The sequence below is a fragment of the Vigna unguiculata genome, chromosome 9 (assembly GCF_037176805.1).
Source record: "Vigna unguiculata cultivar grain cowpea cultivar isolate G323 ecotype 2 chromosome 9, ASM3717680v1, whole genome shotgun sequence".
In the NCBI taxonomy this organism is placed as follows: Eukaryota; Viridiplantae; Streptophyta; class Magnoliopsida; order Fabales; family Fabaceae; genus Vigna; species Vigna unguiculata.
The window spans coordinates 45,529,238-45,548,451 of record NC_140800.1 but is presented as its reverse complement, the minus strand read 5'-3'; the positions used below and the strand labels follow the sequence as shown (position 1 = coordinate 45,548,451).

The 19,214-nt window shown below is 32.2% G+C and overlaps 2 protein-coding genes across 2 annotated transcripts; both read right to left on the bottom strand.

The window, feature by feature from the left end:
- Positions 1-1,084: 1,084 nt before the first annotated feature.
- On the bottom strand, positions 1,085-6,068 carry LOC114162381 (Plant regulator RWP-RK family protein). The gene is made up of 5 exons (XM_028046252.2): positions 5,509-6,068; positions 4,143-5,231; positions 3,668-3,715; positions 2,672-3,578; positions 1,085-2,178 (listed from the first exon to the last, which is right to left on the bottom strand). The coding sequence occupies exons 2-5, from the start codon at positions 5,061-5,063 to the stop codon at positions 1,304-1,306; spliced, it is 2,751 nt and encodes a 916-aa protein (XP_027902053.1). The 5' UTR covers positions 5,064-5,231; positions 5,509-6,068; the 3' UTR covers positions 1,085-1,303.
- Positions 6,069-13,351: 7,283 nt separating this feature from the next.
- On the bottom strand, positions 13,352-17,691 carry LOC114163102 (catalase). The gene is made up of 8 exons (XM_028047190.2): positions 17,532-17,691; positions 17,191-17,287; positions 15,862-16,139; positions 14,842-15,618; positions 14,571-14,660; positions 13,979-14,046; positions 13,805-13,898; positions 13,352-13,699 (listed from the first exon to the last, which is right to left on the bottom strand). Exons 1-8 carry the CDS (start codon positions 17,544-17,546, stop codon positions 13,640-13,642), a joined length of 1,479 nt encoding a protein of 492 aa, XP_027902991.1. The 5' UTR covers positions 17,547-17,691; the 3' UTR covers positions 13,352-13,639.
- Between the last annotated feature and the right edge of the window lie 1,523 nt (positions 17,692-19,214).

The following is a 19,214-nucleotide window of genomic DNA, read 5'->3' as shown; positions in this document are numbered from 1 at the left end:
TTGTATATACTTTTTTTTTGTTTTTTTTTTTGTTTTCATTCTTTTTATCTTATTCCAATTGAGCCTCTGACGCAAGAAAATATGAGTAGACTTAATGGCTAATACATTAATAAAATACTAAAACAATTGAGACATGACAACAGTTGTCAGTGGTACGGTAGTCACCAACTACGAATTTGTAAGTGATGTATGCATTCATAAATAAAAAATGAATAAATATTTAAAGTATAACATTTATACCCTATTCCTGACCCAACGTACAGCAAAATAAATTATTGGTTTTTCCCCTCAAAACCGACTTAACACAATTCATTCATGAATACCTCGAATCAAAATGTAGAGTGATTGACATAAATTAGAATAAATTTACATAGGTGAACTATACATAAGTTGTCCTTATTTTTTCTACTTAATTTAATTATTCACAGCGTAAAAAAAATGTTCCATTTATTATCTTATAGTTGGAACCATTAATAGTAACCCTGGTTGGTATTTCTCAACATCTTATCTTATGCATATGTCGTTGTTGCAACTTTATTAAACTAACATTGGCAAGTGCATCATGGATGTGCATAATAGATAATTGACAATCTTAGTGGAATAGTGATGTGGCATATAATGGAAACGACAACTATAGTACATGATTGCTGCGTTGGATTCAACGTTGGACGAATCTCTCTCAGGTTTCAGATAAATAAACGATGATTCAGGCAACAAAAATATCAAAATACTATTTGCCTTCGAATTATTTCCTCACCAAAACTGAAGAAGTACAATATTCTTTAACAAGTACTGCCATAACTACATTCAGAATTTTCTAATGTGCAATCGAAAATTCAACATAGTTTGAGCGGGTTTGTGCTATCATTCTTCCACTTTCCCGTGGAATCAAACATAAAAGAACAAAAATAACATTAGTTTGGTGTTCCAGGTTATTTTCATTAAAAATCTTACATTAACTAAAGATAAGACAGGTCAAAATCTTACATTAACTAGAAATAAGACCAGTTTATTATATGTGTATGTATGTGAATGTAAACTTTATCTTACAAGTCAATTTTGTAAAGTTAAGTTAGGTTTAAAGTCTTGATAAACCAGACTCTTCTATATGGAAAAACTCAATGAGAATTAAATATTACATATCAGAATCTGCTTATTGCTTAGAGCACAAGGAAGTTTATCCTTACATTCTGCTAAAGTAATAAAAAAAAAATCACAAAAAAAGAAGAAAGAATTGTGTATTTTCTAAGACTGATTCACATAACATACATGAAAAAGGATCTTATGATTTACAATCAATCTGTTATCTAAACTCTAAAGAACTTCTCATACTATGACTAGAAATTTGTAGGCTTAATTTGATGGTGGCACTCTCAGAAGATCGACAAACATCAATGCACTCCTCCAAGTCAGCATCACAAGTGAGTAGTACCCACTCACTGTCATCATCCAAGTATTTCACATCAAATTTTCTCATGTCACTCACACTAAATCTCCTACCAATTTCCTGCATAAGATCTTCATAGCCCCAGTTCTTGGGCATCCGAAACCGAGTTTTTTCATCACCGTATGTGACTTTTACTCTGTGACCATCCACCTTGCTACTTGTTTTCAACAAGGGTCGTTGATACTGGTTTTTGGGGTGCTCACCAAGTGTTTCCTGGCTCAGTGATCTTGGCAAGACCTTTGCTTTATCCTGATTCAGGCTTTTAAGCTCTGCTTCGCTTCTGATCCTCTTCAACGCAACATCTGCAGAATCTTCACCAGCCATGGTGGAATCTTTGTTACCGGCAATGTTGGTTGCGGGATTCTGCTGCTGTAGCTCCGACATGCTGGAGCAGGAATGGCTTGAAATGGAACTCTGGCCGCAGGAGGAAGAGGGAGATTTTGATGTGCCTTCTGGACTCAATGAACCAGGATCTGGGTGCGTGCTTATTGAGTTTGGATTATCGGTTTGATTCAGAGTTGAGAACATGGTTGTTCCTGATAAGTTTGGAGAAGCTAGTTCTGGGAAGTTTGAATAGAAAGAATCGATTTGAAATGCCCCAGAGGCACCTTGAACCGAGTCAATCACAAGTTGAAGTTTCTGTAAGGAGTGACCAACCTTTTTGATCTTTCGTGAGGGCCAACGCTTTATCCCGTGTTGCCGGCAAATCCTTTTCAAGGTTGTTGTACACACTGGCAAATGTTTAAATATAAAACCATGCTTATATTGAAATGAAACAGATTACTGCTAGATAAGCAAAGAAAAAGCACTGCAATATATGTATGTAATCGCAGCTTTTTCTGCTTTTGTCATATAAGAAAACGATTGGAAGTCCACATCGACTAGATATAAATATGTTCATATCAAACTTAGCCAGTTTAGATGAACTTTTCAATAAGCACATGTGAAGGAAGTGAAACGAATCAAACTCTTTGCAAAAATTAAAATCAACAACAGGGATATAAAGTTTAGTTCTATGTGTGGTGCACTACATAAGAATAAAACAATACAAGACAAGAGGTTGAAAATGTGGTTTATGTTGGTTCTATGAGAAAGGGTGGAACAAAGTAGTATAGAATAGAACCTTTGAGTTCCATTCTGTTCTATCTGCATGGCAAACAGTACCTAGTGTTTGCACACAAAAACAAAAACAATAAAAGAAACATGCTCTTGTACAAGACTTACCACCGATATTCTTTGCAGCATCTTTCAAACTTCCAGCAAAATATTGTCTAAGAACTTGCAAAGTGATAGTTTTCTCTGCCTTGGCTCGTCTTCTCTCTCCCATTTTACTAATTCCCACACTTGATAAGTTACCCTCAACAGAAGTAGAACACTCCCTGACACAGTCAAGGTTTCCCTTTAAAACAGGACTTTCTTGTTGCTGCCTCGGGTCAGAGAAGTTTCTACCAGTTGTTTCACTTAATTTTTCTTCAGTATCTAATGAAAGAACCGTCCCTTTGTGTTGAAGTTCCTCACAAATTGCAGTGCTATCAAATCCACCATCTGCAAGGGAAATCACTTCATCAATTGACAAGTTAGCTTCCTCCAATTCCTTATCACTTATAACCCGCAAGCTGCGACAAACCCTTTGTATAATGATGGACAATGATGTCAGCATCTTCCTCTGCTCTTCACTGTCATTGCAATCTACAGGCAAGAAGAACTCCAAAACAAAGTCATCGGTGCTATTGAAGATGCTTCGAAGGCGTATGGCAACAGCAGCACGCAATCCAAACAGCCTCGCATGATGAGACAGTGGATAGTCTTTCTTGCTTAAGGATGTTATGTCGTCTGAGAAACATGGTTGATTGGTCATAAAAGCTCCCCCAGCAACACCTTCACCCTTCAACAAGTGATGTTCTGTGCAAGACTCGTGAAAAGGCCTGATTTTGGGATCACCAACATAGCAAGCATGTTCTACCGGAGATATACATAGCAGATAATTATCTTCTGAGTGCCGACACCCCTCTTTGCCTTGTTGAACACATGGGATCCAAGTTTGAGCTAAAGGTAATCTATGCATTTCACATGCAGATCTCAACACCAGTTGAATCTCAGGTAGCACAGCTTCGTAGGACCTGTTGCATGCCTGATAAAATAAAAAATACTTGTTAGAAGGAGAATTGCAAAGTTGAGATCATTAAAAATCCTTCCTCTCAGAGTTGGTTTTTCATTTACCTCCACATTATGAATACTTAATTGTTTTGAGCTTCTAAGATCAACGGCCTGCAGGATCACACATTTCAACAAATCATCATCAAACTGGTGTAATGAGTTCTTACGAGCTTTTCATGTTGGGCATGTTAGGTGTTAACCATAAGCATCTCTACTCAAATGTGTTAAAGTAAAGCAATTCAATCACAACTCACAACAGTGAAAAGTGGAAAACATCAGATAAGCATGAAAATTTGCGTTCACAAACATGACCATGCCATATTTCGTAAAAGGGACATACCGAGAACACTTGTTGAGCATTTTTATTCCTTCAGAATCAGCAAATGCATGTTCAAAACAACCTAAGATAAAATCTCACTATTTCAAAATCTAAGATGTTTGGTTCAACTTTTCCTGGAATGTTTATTTACCTACACACTGCTACAGTAAAAAAAACAACAGAAGAGAAGAAGTGATGCAAATAGGAAAGGAGAAAAACCTCAAGAGCTTTGCAAACACTGTCAAGTTCAGGACCATAGTTGATCTGCTGAGTAGTCATGACAACCTCAATAACCCCCAAGCACATCTTGCTCCCTTGCTCAAAGATTGGTACTGCGAGTGACCCACGCACATCATACTCTTGAGCATGGTCAACTCGCGGATACTCGTCACTCCTAAAGAATCTAACATCAGGAGTCCATTCAGGAACCTTGTCTCTGAACACTCTACCTGGTAACCCTGGCAACAATTCCTTGGAGCCACCCTTCTCTGCTGCCACCAACTCCTTCACCTCACCCTCCTCCGCAGAAAACTCGTACCTCACTGAGATTTCACGGTACTTTGCAAGGTTCACAGACCTGGAATCGAGTGAGAACAGAATATCATTAGCTGCGAGAATCGGTCTACCACCTCTATGAACCGGCACCCATATCTGTGTAAGCATGTTTTTGTTCCTGTTGTAGTCTTTGATCCACATGAGGGCCCTTATCAGCTTCTCCATTATGGAAGGTCCAGGTGCAGGACTTGGTGCGGGTGCAAACCTCCATCTTCTCACCCCTTCAGATGCTCCTTCAATTGCAGTAGTTTCAGGCTGCAACTCTTGACCAACAACAACATTAACCATGTTGTCGTTGTTGTGGCCTTCTTGTTGTGTCCCAAAAGCAGCACCCTGGGGTTCATTGTGGTTGGTCTCCAAGGCGGGCCAGGAGAATGAAGGGTCAAAGAGGGGATTGGAAAAGGAAGGACTTTGCGGCAAGAAGTCAGATCCATCAACAGAGGCTTCCAACCAGCACCCATCTAAGAAAAGCTCACCCATGTAATCAAAATCCATTGTTGTTATTGTTGTCGTTGTTCCATCGGGTGGTGGAGCTTCCATCATGGAAGCAGGTGATGATGATGTCACACCACCATCTCTCATCATGGGTGGCTGCTTCAGCAAAAAAAAAAACAACTTCCTCCCAAAACAACACAAGCCTCACCTCTCAAACAGATCTCAAAATTCTTGTCTCGTCAAAAGAGAACAACCCAGGACTGGGTTGGGTTGGATTGGATAATATAATATCTGTCTTCACTCCTCAAACGTTGTCCTCTGCCCAAAGTTGTCAATAATGTCAATAACAGCAGATTATATACAAATATCTCTATATTTCTATCTTGCCAAGAATAATATGGAAGGAATCAGACACAGAACGACAAACAATGATGTTTTCTTTTCCACCGAGTATCTCAACAGAGTCAAAATAACACCAGTGGTGGTTTTTTGCAGAAGCAACCCGAAATTTTGACACCCTCGTAGAAATAGAATATATACCCCCTTCTAAACCATGATAAAAAGGGAGGGAGCGAAAAAGAGAAGGAAGTTGGACCAGAAAAAGTGTGGCAGTGCTCAGAAAGATTCTCTCCCAACAACACTACACTTTGCTGCAAATGATAAACAAGATTCCTTCCACCTCTTGTGAATGATAAAGCCACGCTTGTTGAAAAAGGAAAACAGCAGAAGAACGAAGCTGGGTGAAGTAAAGCTGAGAATGAGAGAAGGAGAAAGAGAATTTGAATAACTGGACATGTAAAGATTCTTGAAGATACCCAACTTGCGTTTTCATTTTTTATTGTTTGCAGTTTGCACACTCCACTGTTAACTGTTTACTATAATGTCCCCCCACCCTAGTCCATGCTATTGCTAACCCCAAAATGGTAATATAAAAAGAGCGAAAAAAAAGAAAAAATAAAAGAGAAGAAGTTGAAGAGAGCAGGTAGAAAAGTAGTGGAATTTTAAAAGAGAAAGTAGTGGTGAAAAAGAAGAGAAGAAGAAAAGGGTTTGGTGTTGGAGAAGGAACAGTATGAAGCATTTGTATAGGAGTACGTCAGCAGAAGGAGCCACAGAGAGTGATGATTCCAAGCAAAAGGGGAGAAGATACTGATGCAGACTCCTACCCCACACACAACCCAGTTGTGTTGCGTTGTGTCTGCCTTTGGAACTCTCGTTCTCGCGGTAAAGTCAAACCACAACCCCAACAAAACTATGCTCAAACTCAATGATACATTTTAGTTTTATACTTCAAATATCTTAACTTAGTTTTTAGGGCTAATATATGTTAAAAAAATATTAATAGGATTAGATGTGTTATTAGTTGTTAAAATTTTATATAAAATTAAATATTTTTTATGAAAATTTTGATATATTTTATCTTAAATTTTAAAATATTTATATAATATTTTAATTTAATTATATTAAACTTTTTTTACATTATGAATGGTGTCAAACCGTCATGTAATGACTCATATACTAATCTAAATATATATATATATATATATAAATAAATTGACATAATTAAATTAAAATAATTATATTATTTTCTTTAATTTTAAGAATTAAAATATATCAAAAAATTTGTACATGAACTAGATTTATTTTATTTTGTATTAACTCGTAACATACACAGTTTTTTAATATGTATAATATTATATTAATAGGTGATGATAATATAATATTATTATTAAGTTAATATATAAAATAAAAATATATTTATTAAAAATAAAGTGAAATATTTTAAAAAAACGAAAGAATAACTATTAATAAATAAATAAAAAAAAAAAAAGAAATAAAAGATAAAATTGATATTTTAAAATTGGACACAAAAGATGAAATCTCTTCCTATATTATTATAAATGAAAGTTTATAAACTAATAATATATTCTCGTGTGTATATATATATATATATATATATATGAAAAACTAAACTAAAATTTAAATAACTTCATACAATTTTAACTTGTGAGTATCAGAAAATGTAGTTGCAGAGGGTTGTAAATGTCTACCAATCAGGCAGTTAAATTGAGGGGAACATAGTGGAACTATTTTATAGAATTCTTAAGCACTTTTTAACCTAATTTTTGTTTAGGAAATTGTATTACTCTACTTTGGGTGCAACTGCATTATTTTTTGTCCTTTTTCTTACTGTGATCTTAAAATAAGTTGTATCTGCTGGAATGAGAATCCTTGGGAGCCGTAAAAGAAGTGTTGATGTTGCTCATCCCACATTGGCCACGATCTCTGCAATTTGCCCATTCCTTTTTCTTCTTTTTTTTCTCTCTTGGTTGTTTCATCAGAAAGCCCCACAAATCTATTAAAATGCAATTTAGAAAATAAATAAGTGTGGCTCACGCTCGTATGGGACCCGTGGGGTTTTTTTTTTTTTTTTTTTTTTTACTTTACTTCAGGAAGATGACCTCAACTCAACTCCTCTTCTGCTCTTCTGTTCCTATACTATTCAACCACTGCATATAAAAAATAATAATTTTTTTTTTAATTTTGTTTACTATAAAAATAATTAGTTTTTTCTTTTACTATTTCAGTATTGCCATGTTCTAATTTTTTTTGTTAACATTGTTTATCACTTCCTACTATGTCCAAAATATTAACATATCATTTGTTAATACATGAACCAATTTTTTACATATATGCAGATATAGTTATAGTTTTTAAGGTGAGATTTATACATATTTAAATCTCTTAATAATGAATAGTATGATAAGTTTAATAAATAATAAATTTTAGATAATTTTGATATCATCTTAAATAATAAATTTAAAATTTAATTTAATCTCACAAAATTAATTTATATTATGAGATTTAAATATAATTATATATTATAAAATTGTTATTTTTTATAGATGTATAATCTTTAATATATAAGATCTATTACACTTTTTTATGTGAGTGCGACTTTCACACTTATATGCAGATGACAATCACAATTATAGATCGAATCTTTAATATAATTTTCTATAGAAATACCTTAAGTTTTTGTATAATCATATCTTTACTTAAATAAAACTACAATTCTTGACAATAATGTATTTAAACATAAATTGAATAACATAACGTTATATTACAAATAAAAAACTTGATACTAATAATATACATCTTATTATATCATAAATTATCATTATAAAAGATTACTAACTTTTATAATATCTATCGTACACATTACTATGTTAGTGTCATTTGTAATCAAATGATAATTTAAAATCATTTAGACCAGCATAAAAATTTCCCAGTTAATTCATCATATGAAACTTGACACTAATAATGTATTTTAACATGAAACGAGTAACCTATTTAAATGATTTAATTATTACAAAGCAAGTCACACTCGAGCTGCTTTCAAATTTACCTTTTTAACATTTTAATTTTGTTTTAATTACCTGAAAAATTAACTTGTAGATTCGAACGAAAAATAAAAATACTACACCCGTATACATATAACAAGAATTTTCAATATTTATGTATCTGATATTTATATCATGAACTGAGTTCAATAAATACTTGTAAAATGAGCTATCGATTTTTCAAAATATGTCAATTTAAATTTTTTGCACAGGGATTAAGAAACATAACATTTGTCCTAAACTCTATAAAGGAAATTAAATTAAATACGGAACTGAATTATCTGTTTCTGGAACTGTGTGTTCTTGATACCTTATTATTGTAAAGAAGAAAATAAATGAATCAATTTATGCTATTATTCTTTGAAGAGAGTGTGGAGAAAGAAAGACAAATTTTAGTAAATTATAAAGATTCCCTTGATGTTGCTAAATGATAAATAATCTAAAATGACAATAAACTAGTTTTTTTTCCTTCTATAAAATTACAGAAAATTTGATACTTTTTTAATTTGACACTTTTATTGTGAATCGTACAGGATCATTCTATTTTAATACAGTTCAGACCAATTTAATTATTTTAAAAGGCACTTAATTAACTAAAAATGTTAAAGAACCAAAGTCACACATAGACTAAACAAATATATATATATATATATATATATATATATATATATATATATATATATATATATATATATAAAAGTTGGTTTCATTTCACCATTAACAGATTATAACTAACAATTTCTCACTGTCAATGACGTGAGGAGAGCGTGGACTGAGTCACGCTCATGCATTATAAATCGAAAGAAAAAAAGGTTTGATTTGCATATTATGACGTGAGATCATGAGAATTTCTTCAAATTTTATTACCAAATGTACAAAGATCTGAATTTTTGCATGAATCTTGAATTTTCCATTGAATCATCAGAAACTAGTAGTAGTATTTTTAAGGATTACGTATATCAGTATTATAAGTACATGTTTCATTGACAGAAGTTATACATGTCGGAGTGAAACCGACATTAGTAGTTGTTTATTGCAGTTTAAGTCACGCGAAAAGAACAAATATTTAGTAAATTTCAAAATTTAATTTAAAATTAAATGGATTTGAAATGTTGCAGGGCATAACTCCTCCATGATCATACAGGAAAACGAGATCATAGTGAAGATTTGATATTCTCAATAATCATAAGAATCGAATTCTTACATTTTTTATAATTTCAGCATAATTATTATGGGTGACCGAAATAAAAAATGATTTAAAAAAGGCATTTTGAAGGTGAGGTGTGAAACATTAATTTATTAAGAAATTGGTGGGTTTGCGTTTAGGAGTGAAAATGATAAGTTGATAGAGAGATTCCCAATGTGATAGTTTAAAGATTAGGGTTTTAAATAGCAAAATGGGAATAAGAATCCATCCCCACCAAGTGTTTTTTAATTGGTTTGACGCGAAGGAGATCCAGAAGAAGGGTAAGATCCACTATCCACCACCAATTCGGACAACGACAATATTCGGTCTCATACGGCAACCGAACCGAATCCTCAAAATCAAAACCAATGTCACTTTCTCTGTGCTGGAAACATGACGTCTAAAATAATTATGTATTTCATTTCATTTGCACCAACTATATTATTAATAATAAATACCAATAATAATAATATTGTTGTTGTTATTAATTTTAGGGTTCGGTTTGGATGTATACGGCATTCAAGGTAGCATGTGATGTACCTCTGCATGTACTATACCATGTTGTTACTGATTTTGCTTTTGCTGCATGCTACCAGACATCATGGGAGAACTAAGAATGTAGATTCAACATGATTTCTTTTTTTTACATTGTTTTAGGTTTAATTGTATTTTATTTGAAAAGATAAAACTCATTTTTATTTATTAAAAAATTTAGTTTCTCAGTTGATAAATATAAAGTTGAATTATAAATATATGTTAAATTATTTTAAAATGATTCGATTGATTTTGGTGGTTGGTTTGAAGGAGTAGAATAGGACCATGAGGCAAGTTGTAGGAGAGGCCAAAATGGGTAGTGCTGTTGATGTTGTTGTTGTTTTCCATTTTGTATCAAAACTACGTCGTTGATAAGATCATTACTCCTGCGTATCAAAACACAACCATAGAATCCTGATCAATGTGTCCAACTTGGTGGCATTAACCGACTAAGACATGTTCCTTCGATGGAACAGATCAAAGACACTATAGGCCCAACTAAAAGTTCACCCAGGCCCATAAGTGGGCCCGAAGGTTCTCCCACTCATGTTTGGACAGCTGTTCCTCCAGGATTGGAGGAAGAAATAATATAATGAGAGAGATTCTGTAACGATGGAGAGAGGTGCTGGATATTCTACACTTGGATTGGAATCTTCTTATCCCTCTCTCTTACTGTTTTGCCACCCAAAACTAAGAGAGTCTAAAATAAAAAGTAAAAAGAGAAAATATAAATTTGTTTCAAAGTAATGGAAAATGAGAAGTAGAAGAGAAGTTTGTGAGAAATTTTAATTAATGTAAAGAGATAAAAAACTGATAATCTAAATAATAGTTCAAGTGCTTTTATATTAAAGTTAAATATGAATGGATATTTAAATATTAGTTACTTATATCAGATTGAAAAATATGTCTTTTGGGAACCTTTTTAAAATATATATTTTTATTGCTTGATATTTAAATAAGTTTTTCATTTTATAAAATACGGTTATTTAAAAAATAATTGAAAATGTAAATTAAAGTCAAGTGAAAAATTTAATCCTAAAATCTTGATAAAAATTAAATAATATTTTAAAAATCATTTTAATTGAATGGATGTTAATTGTAAAAATCTTGATATAATTATAATAGAAAAGAAGAGCATGGATGTTAATTGAATGACATGCATACCTTTAAAACCTTTTTGTAATGATTAAGGAATCATTTTATTTTATAAAAAAGTTAGAGACATGTTTTCTAAATTAAAGAACATATTTTTACTGTCTCGTGAGGTGATTATTTAAAATTACAAATACATATTGTTAAATAATTTTTTGAACTCCGAAAATTCAAAAAATGGGAAATCATTGGCAACGGTACAAGGAACAACAAAATGCAAATAGATATTAAGGTATGGATGTGTGAATAGCCCATGAAGAAGCAGAGTTTACTTTTAATTTTTTTATAAGGGTATTTTAGTTATGTTCTACCCTTTAAAGGGTGCATTTAGAAATCATAGTGCCGCACAATGCAAGACCCGACATGTTAACCCAAATTCGTAGGCTTACCAACGTTCAGAAGCCCATTATATTCAAACGAGACAATGAAAGTTTATAATATTTTATATTCTCAAGAAAAAGTACACTATGTTTTTGAAAAGTTTAAATATGTTTTTAGTTTTTAACTTTTGTTAAAAATTGGAATTAGTTTTTTTTGGAAATTTTGATCCAATTTAGTCCTAAATTTTAGAAATATGTAAATTTAATCATTTTAATCAAATTTTATTAAGTTTATTTGACATTTCAAACACATTTTATTATAGTATTTTAGTTTATTTATACCGTTTGACACATTTTCGTTTTAGTGTTAACTGATAAACGCATTTGAAACGTCAAATAAATTATAAAAAATTTGATTTAAATGACTAAATTGAAACATTTCTAAATATGAAAGACTGAATTAGTTCAAAGTTTCCAACAAAACTACTTACAATTTTCTCTAAAAAATAAAAAACATATTTAACCCTAACATTATTACTACATGAAAAATGTTGTATGCAAAAACACACTCATATCAGATACAAAGTTAGATTTTTTTAGTTATTTATTAAAAAAATTGTATTTTGAAAAAAAACTCTAACTTGAATTCAAATAGTTATTTGAAGGCATCAAAGAGAGAGAAAAAAAAAATTAAGTAATGAAAGTAATATAATAAAAATATCATAAAAAAATAGTTTCTTCTTCTAAAAAGTAAAGTATTGCATTAATCAGATATTATGTTGTTTAGAACATCTTTAGTACACATGTTTAACTGCCTTGCATCTTTAGTATTTCATGTAGATTTTTATATTTGACCTACGCAATTGGTGAGTTAAATGAACTTTACTTTGGGACTTAGTAGGTTGCCCTCAAACCTATATAATCAAGTTCCATTTAATTCAAAATTTAATTAGTTGTCCATTATTTAATGAATTAAGTTATTTTTTATGCAAATGAGTACTAAAAATCTTAATATATATTTGTGAACGTGTACTGACATATTTAATAAAAGAATTTACCGTTTGCAAAAATTAAAATTGTTTAAATCGAGTTACACGTACATGTTTTTTCACCATACAAATGTTATGTAGATGCAAGCTTAAATGGTATATGTCCAACTCTAATTGGAATTTGGATTCCTCTAATTGTAGGTAAAAGTATCATGTTTTTTGAAGAGGGGAACCTTTTTTATTGAAAAATGAAATAATAATTATCTCAAGAATTATGAGAGCTTAAATAATAATTAAGAAACCAGTATTATTGTTTTTTACACTATATCAAGTTGGATTGGAGCGTATGGCGAATGACTCTTTTTACCTAACCAAAGTGTCGTTCAACAGGTGATAACCCATGGTATTAAATACAGATAATAATTTTGTGTACACAGTGCTTGCTTCATTTACTGAAGATAAATTTTATGTTAACTAAATAAGATTATTATTATGGATGATAAAATTCTTCAAAACAAAATTTCTAGCTTCATAGAATTATCAGAGTTGCATAAATAAATAAATAACAAAATGGATGAACTTGGGAGTTGCTTTCTCCTTGCATCATATTTGAAAAACGAGTTTGCATGAAAATGGAAGTTCTAATCAACACAAGCAATGCTACAAATTCATGTTGACATTTTGTTATTGGTCGATTTTCATTTTGAATTTTGAACAACCTTTAAACAATAATATGAAGCAGCTTCATTGGACCCATTGAGCCTCTAATCTAAATTTCCAGCTGAACATGTCAGACTATGCCTAACAATTGAATCATATGTGCTTTAGATGTATATATGGTAATAAAAGTTTAGAATAATTTGAAATTATCGTTATTATTTTTATTTAATACTTTCTTAATAGAATATCAAGGAGGAACACAGTCCACAACAGTAGCAGGGAAACATGCCGATAAGGTAAACAAATACTAACACACAAACGGCATCGAGATAGCTCAAAGAGTTGCATGCATGGAGTCCTATGAGTTATACAACATAATAATGCAAGAAAAGGATTAGTCCTCCCAAAGGTTTCAAAATCACATCCTTATCGTACGCTTTACACGATTGCAACTCTTGCAATCATTCTGGGGTTGGTAACAACATTAAATATTTGGCCTCATGTTCAGATGAGATGCTATCTTTTGCCCAAGAGAACGGTCAGCCTGCATGACAGTTCCAAGAAAAGAACATTATGTGAGAAAACCATACCCAAGTAGTTCATACACTGCTAAAGTAGCATGTCTAAAATCTAAATCTCATTATCTCACCTGAGACCAGTATGATATCCAGACACTGCGGATTTCATGGGTCACACGTGGGTCAGATAAAGCATCAACCCATCGGCGGATAAATCTATCTTGCCTGCACAGAAGAGAGAACCCGACATTAGACATCACCAAACATATTTCGCATTGATCATATCAGTAGTTTATAACAGGAACCTGTCAGGTGCCCAAGATCGGAATCTCTCTCCAGCCTGCTTGAAGTTGTTCTCCTTCTCAATTGCATTCTGCATTAAGAAGTAGAGTTGTTCATACATTTGCACTAATTAATATCGTCAGCATTCCAAAAGTTTTACCAGAGCTATTTATTGTTTTTCAAAATCTTGCCATTTGTTTATAAAGCATTAATCTCTTCTATCCAAAAGCAATGCTAAAAAAGAACACAACCTAATCTTGTAATTTGTTTCTTCTACAATGAAGAAACATTTAACAATGTTATGGGTCCACTTCTTTGCTTCCTTTATTGTCAGATCAATTTACATAATATATTTGCTCAGCAACAGTATTTTGTCTAACAGATTAGAATAGAAAAACATATCAAAGGAATACACGTTTTAACTAATGCTTTGATTGAAGTTTGAATTTTCAGAAATTTTTATTAGAACTCTAGAATGTGTAATTTGGTTTCTTAGTTTCTTAAACAAACAAAAACTGAAAGGAACTATGCAATAGAACTGAAATTCATGGCCAGTGGATTCCTTTGCTAACAGGTGCTCCACAATTGCATATTACCCAAATGATAAAATCTAACCTTTTCACGCCTTCCAGAGCAGATAGCAGAAGGAATGGGGAACCTTTCTGCATGACGAACAGGATCATACCTTGAGGGGAAGTAATTGACCTATAAATTGGCAGAATTTAGTCCCACGAAAGAAATGTAATAATAACTAAAGAATTGATAGCAATATCACCCAACCAGGATGTGCGTGAATAACTTAACAGCAATAATGTAGTTAACAAGGCAATCGGCTTCTCATGCAGGAAAAAATAAGAAAATATGAAGAGTCCAAACTTTAACCTACCTCCTCATCCCTGTGGATGAAATTCATGAAACCTTCATGGTGATTGTTGTGGTGAGCACACTTGGGAGCATTGGCAGGAAGTTGCAGATAGTTTGGTCCAAGCCTGTGCCTCTGTGAATCAGCATAAGAGAATATCCTGGTTTGAAGCATCTTGTCATCAGAGTAATATACACCAGGAACTATTATGGCAGGGCAAAATGCAAGTTGCTCATTCTCAGCAAAGAAGTTGTCTATGTTCTTATTCAGGACCAAGCGACCAACAGGCTGCAAGGGTATAATGTCCTCGGGCCATGTCTTGGTTACATCAAGAGGGTCAAAGTCAAATTTGTCTTCGTGCTCAGGATCTATTGTCTGAATGAATAGTTTCCACTCGGGATAGTTACCAGCAGCAATCGAATCATGAAGGTCTTGAGTGGCATGACTATGGTTGGCTCCTCCCACCTTAATGGCCTCTTCCTCCAATAGACACTTCACACCACTCACGGTCTTCCAGTGAAATTTCACATACACTGCTTTCCCAGCCTTGTTGACCAGGCTATATGTGTTAACTCCAAAACCATCCATATGCCTGTAATCTTGTGGAACACCCAAATCATCAAATAAAAAGGAGAACATGTGAAGGCTCTCCGGAAAGTGAGAGAAGAAGTCAAGGATCCTCCAATTCTCCTGGATGTGGTTCTTAGGGTTGGGTTTAAGAGCATGGACCATATCTGGAAACTTCATGCCGTCACGTACAAAGAAGACGGGAAGGTTGTTTCCAACAAGATCAAAGTTACCCTGTTTCACAAGGCAAAATTAGGAATAATGTACAACACCAAAGCACAACTACTGCCATATTTCTTTAAAGGTTAAACTAAATATTTGATTCTTCTAGTTGTCTCTGTACAAGAAAATTTTAAGTTTTATCTCTACGATGAGCTTAGTTTTAAACATATTATTTTTCAACAACAGCAGCTGAAATGTTAGGGAAGATATTTCCTAAACATGTTCTAAACATGCAATATGTTTATTAATCTATACCTCTCTGGTGTAAAATTTCACAGCAAAACCTCGAGGGTCCCTCAAAGTTTCAGGGCTACCACGCTCATGGATGACAGTTGAAAAACGGACAATTACTGGTGTCTGAACTCCAGGAGCTCGCAGGAAATCTGCACATGTCAGGTGAGAAACGTCATGTGTGACCTCAAAGAAACCCTTTGCACTAGCTCCCCTGGCATGGACAACACGTTCTGGGATCCGTTCCCTGTCAAAGTTTGCAAGCTTTTCCACAAGATGATAATCCTCCAGGAGAATTGGACCTGCCAAAATGGATAAAATAACGTAAGTTTCCTCTTTTCTGATTAAATAATATTCATCCGAATTCAATACAGATATACACCAGTGTGACAAACACATAAATAAGCCAACACCCCATCGGCACCCTCGCCAAAGTATAGGAAAAAAAGGACCGAAATCTCGTAATCTTTTTCCACGTAATTGTAACTAACAAGTTGCAACGTAGATAAGTGAAATCAAAGTTTACACTATACATAGAGATATACAATCTCTATGATAGAAACAGTGCAAAGAATCAATACATGCCAGAAAGATTCTATTTGGATAAACTTTTTTCATAAATCGTAATAAGGAAAACAAATATGAAGGGAAAATTAAACAAGTTTCTCCCACAAAACTCAAATTTATTTATGCATAAAATCAAATCAAATTTTGGTAAATGATAGCACTTTTACAAATTAATTAATGTATAAACTAACCTATGCGAACTGGAAGAAACTTGGTTCATTTTTTTTCTCTTTTTTCGGGGGAAAAAAAATATTTTAGTCTATACTTTTGGTTAAACATGGTTAAGATCCCTATATTTTTAAAAATTGATAACTTTAGTCTTCCATAGATTTTAGTTCCTCCTTCCTAAAAATTCAACATCTTTCTAAAGTTAGGAGAATCTAAATACACATGTTTTTTTAAAGTTCGAAGACCAGATAGAAGAGTACATGGACCTTGATCACGTTTAACCGAATATTCAAGAACTAAAAATAGTGTATATATGTTTGTTGAAAAGTTTTTCAGAACATGGCTTAGATGTTGCATTCTGAATATTCAGTGAACCGTGACTACCAAGGGTAATAACTAACTGCCAAAACCAGATTCACCTATAGTCTATACATACTCATTCACATGATCCACACATCCTGTACTAATAGCCCTCAAAACACAACAAAGCCAGCAAAATCATATTATTTACCAGGGTTCTACTTCGCTGGCATAAAAAAAGTTAAAGTTGAACAATTCTAGTAAGCAAGGAATCATTCAAATGCGTGATTATGCAACAATTTCAGCTAGGATGAGTACCTCTAGTTCCAACAGTTAAAGAGGAGTTGTTGTTCCAAACAGGAGCACCGGAATTTGTAGTCCAGAACGGAGAATTGAAAGCGCTGGATGGCCGGTGCTGCATCACACAAAGAACCAGTAAGCAAACAGAGTCTAATAACCGATTCACACGACAGTAGTTGCTCCACGAAGCGCAGATTTCAAAGAGTTCACAAGTTATAGTTATAGTTAATAATCCAGAATTGAACACGTTGAGATAAAAGAAACGGCGAAAACGAAAAAGAAGAAGATTTGGTGAGTCTAGTAATGGTGCAGTCGGAAAACATTAGGCAATTAAAGAAGAGAATGGCGAATAGCAATACCTTGTAGGGATCCATGGTAACGGATGAGACTTAGAGACGAAAGAAGAGGATGAGAATGAGATTAGGAAAACGGCAATGCTGTTTCGTTTCGTGTGGCAATCGCGAGTCTTACGGCCTTATAAAGACTTTTTTTTTTCCTTTTCCTTTTTCGAAATTTCATTCTTGTCTTTTTTTTTTTGGTAAATATATCATAATTATCAATGAATATCCGTGAGACACGAGACATAGCCTCGTTGGAAGACGGGAAAGGAAAAATGACAAAAATTAATGATAATATTTTTAAATAAAGAAAACATTAAAAAGTCAGATTGTATAATTAACAATTAACATCCAATAGATAAAAAAAAAAAAAGCAAAGATAGCCTATTTCAATTATTATGCTTCTCGTAAAGTATTACATTAGAAAAAAAATTTCATATTAATTTTTTTATTTGGAAAATAGGAGGTTCTTATATTAATAGACATGATATTGATATTTTCAATTTCTTATCCTCCAAAATTATTCAGATATCATTGAACAAAGAAAAGTTATGCATAGAGTACAAATACTTCTATAATAAAAGCTTGAGAAAATAAATTTCTTGTTATAAATTATATATATATATATATATTAATTTATCTTTAGATTCGAAATAATATTTTTCTTCTTTAATGAAGTTGAAAAATAAATTGGTGTTATAAAATTAATGATAATTCAAACACGGGAAAAAATAATTTTTTAGTCCGATAAAGAATCTAAATTCCTCCAATTCCATATATTCAGAAATCTCAAAGAGGTAAAAATAATTTGGATTTGGTTTTTCTGTGCCATTCTATTATATTTTTATAATATATTAATTTTAACATTTTAAAATATATTAAAATAATATTTAAAATATGTATTTTTAATATTTTAAAAAATAATAATATAGAATCTGGACTCGAATGGGAGAGTGCAGTTTAGAATTGAAAGACACTTTCAAAACAATCCTTCTTTTATTTCCATAAATTCTATTTTGTGAATAGTTAGGAGGGATTATATGTATATATGTTTCTATAAGAGAATAACGTTTAATTCCATGAAAGAATTAATCTAATATAAAATAAAATATTCATATTAATAGTAAATCATTATGCTTGTGGATAATTTTTTTTTATAAATATACATTTACTTCATTGCGTAAATAAATTCCATAGTTTTTTCCCATTTATAACCAATTATTTAATTTTTTTAAAAAACAATTATAAAAATATTGAAAACGAATTTTTACAATCGAATGCAGGCTTAATAAATGTTTATCCAAGAAAAAACGTTTTAAACAAAAAAAAAAAACATATAAGATACTAACTCATAAATAGTATTAATTTATATATCCCATTTTGACATATTGTTTTATGTAAATTAAAAATTCAATAGTTATTGCTTAATCATCATAATGTGTCATTCTTTTTCATTTTCTGTTGAAAATTGAATATGAATTGTCTGCATATATCATGTTCGTAATAGTATTAAAGTATGAAGTGTAGGATGATAACGATGAAAAATGGATTATATTAACGGGTGACTTTAATTATATTTTATGTCCATTTTAATTTCACTTTTTGCTTGAAATAAAATCTGATAAAAGTAGACGAGAATCTGGCGAATAACTCGGCGATATTTTATGGGATGTGTGAACTGTGGACCACAGGTATTATTATTAA

What these genes read in the sequence shown, in the direction of transcription:
- LOC114162381 (XM_028046252.2), bottom strand. Translation starts at nt 5,063, where the DNA reads ATGATGAGAGATGGTGGTGTGACATCATCATCACCTGCTTCCATGATG. An exon ending in TAAGTATTCATAATGTGGAG is followed by an intron (nt 3,579 to 3,667) that starts GTAAATGAAAAA and finishes TTATTTTATCAG; the next exon opens with GCATGCAACAGGTCCTACGA. An exon ending in TGCTGCAAAGAATATCGGTG is followed by an intron (nt 2,179 to 2,671) that starts GTAAGTCTTGTA and finishes AACATTTGCCAG; the next exon opens with TGTGTACAACAACCTTGAAA.
- LOC114163102 (XM_028047190.2), bottom strand. An exon ending in CGATCTTGGGCACCTGACAG is followed by an intron (nt 13,899 to 13,978) that starts GTTCCTGTTATA and finishes TCTTCTGTGCAG; the next exon opens with GCAAGATAGATTTATCCGCC. An exon ending in GGATATCATACTGGTCTCAG is followed by an intron (nt 13,700 to 13,804) that starts GTGAGATAATGA and finishes ACTGTCATGCAG; the next exon opens with GCTGACCGTTCTCTTGGGCA.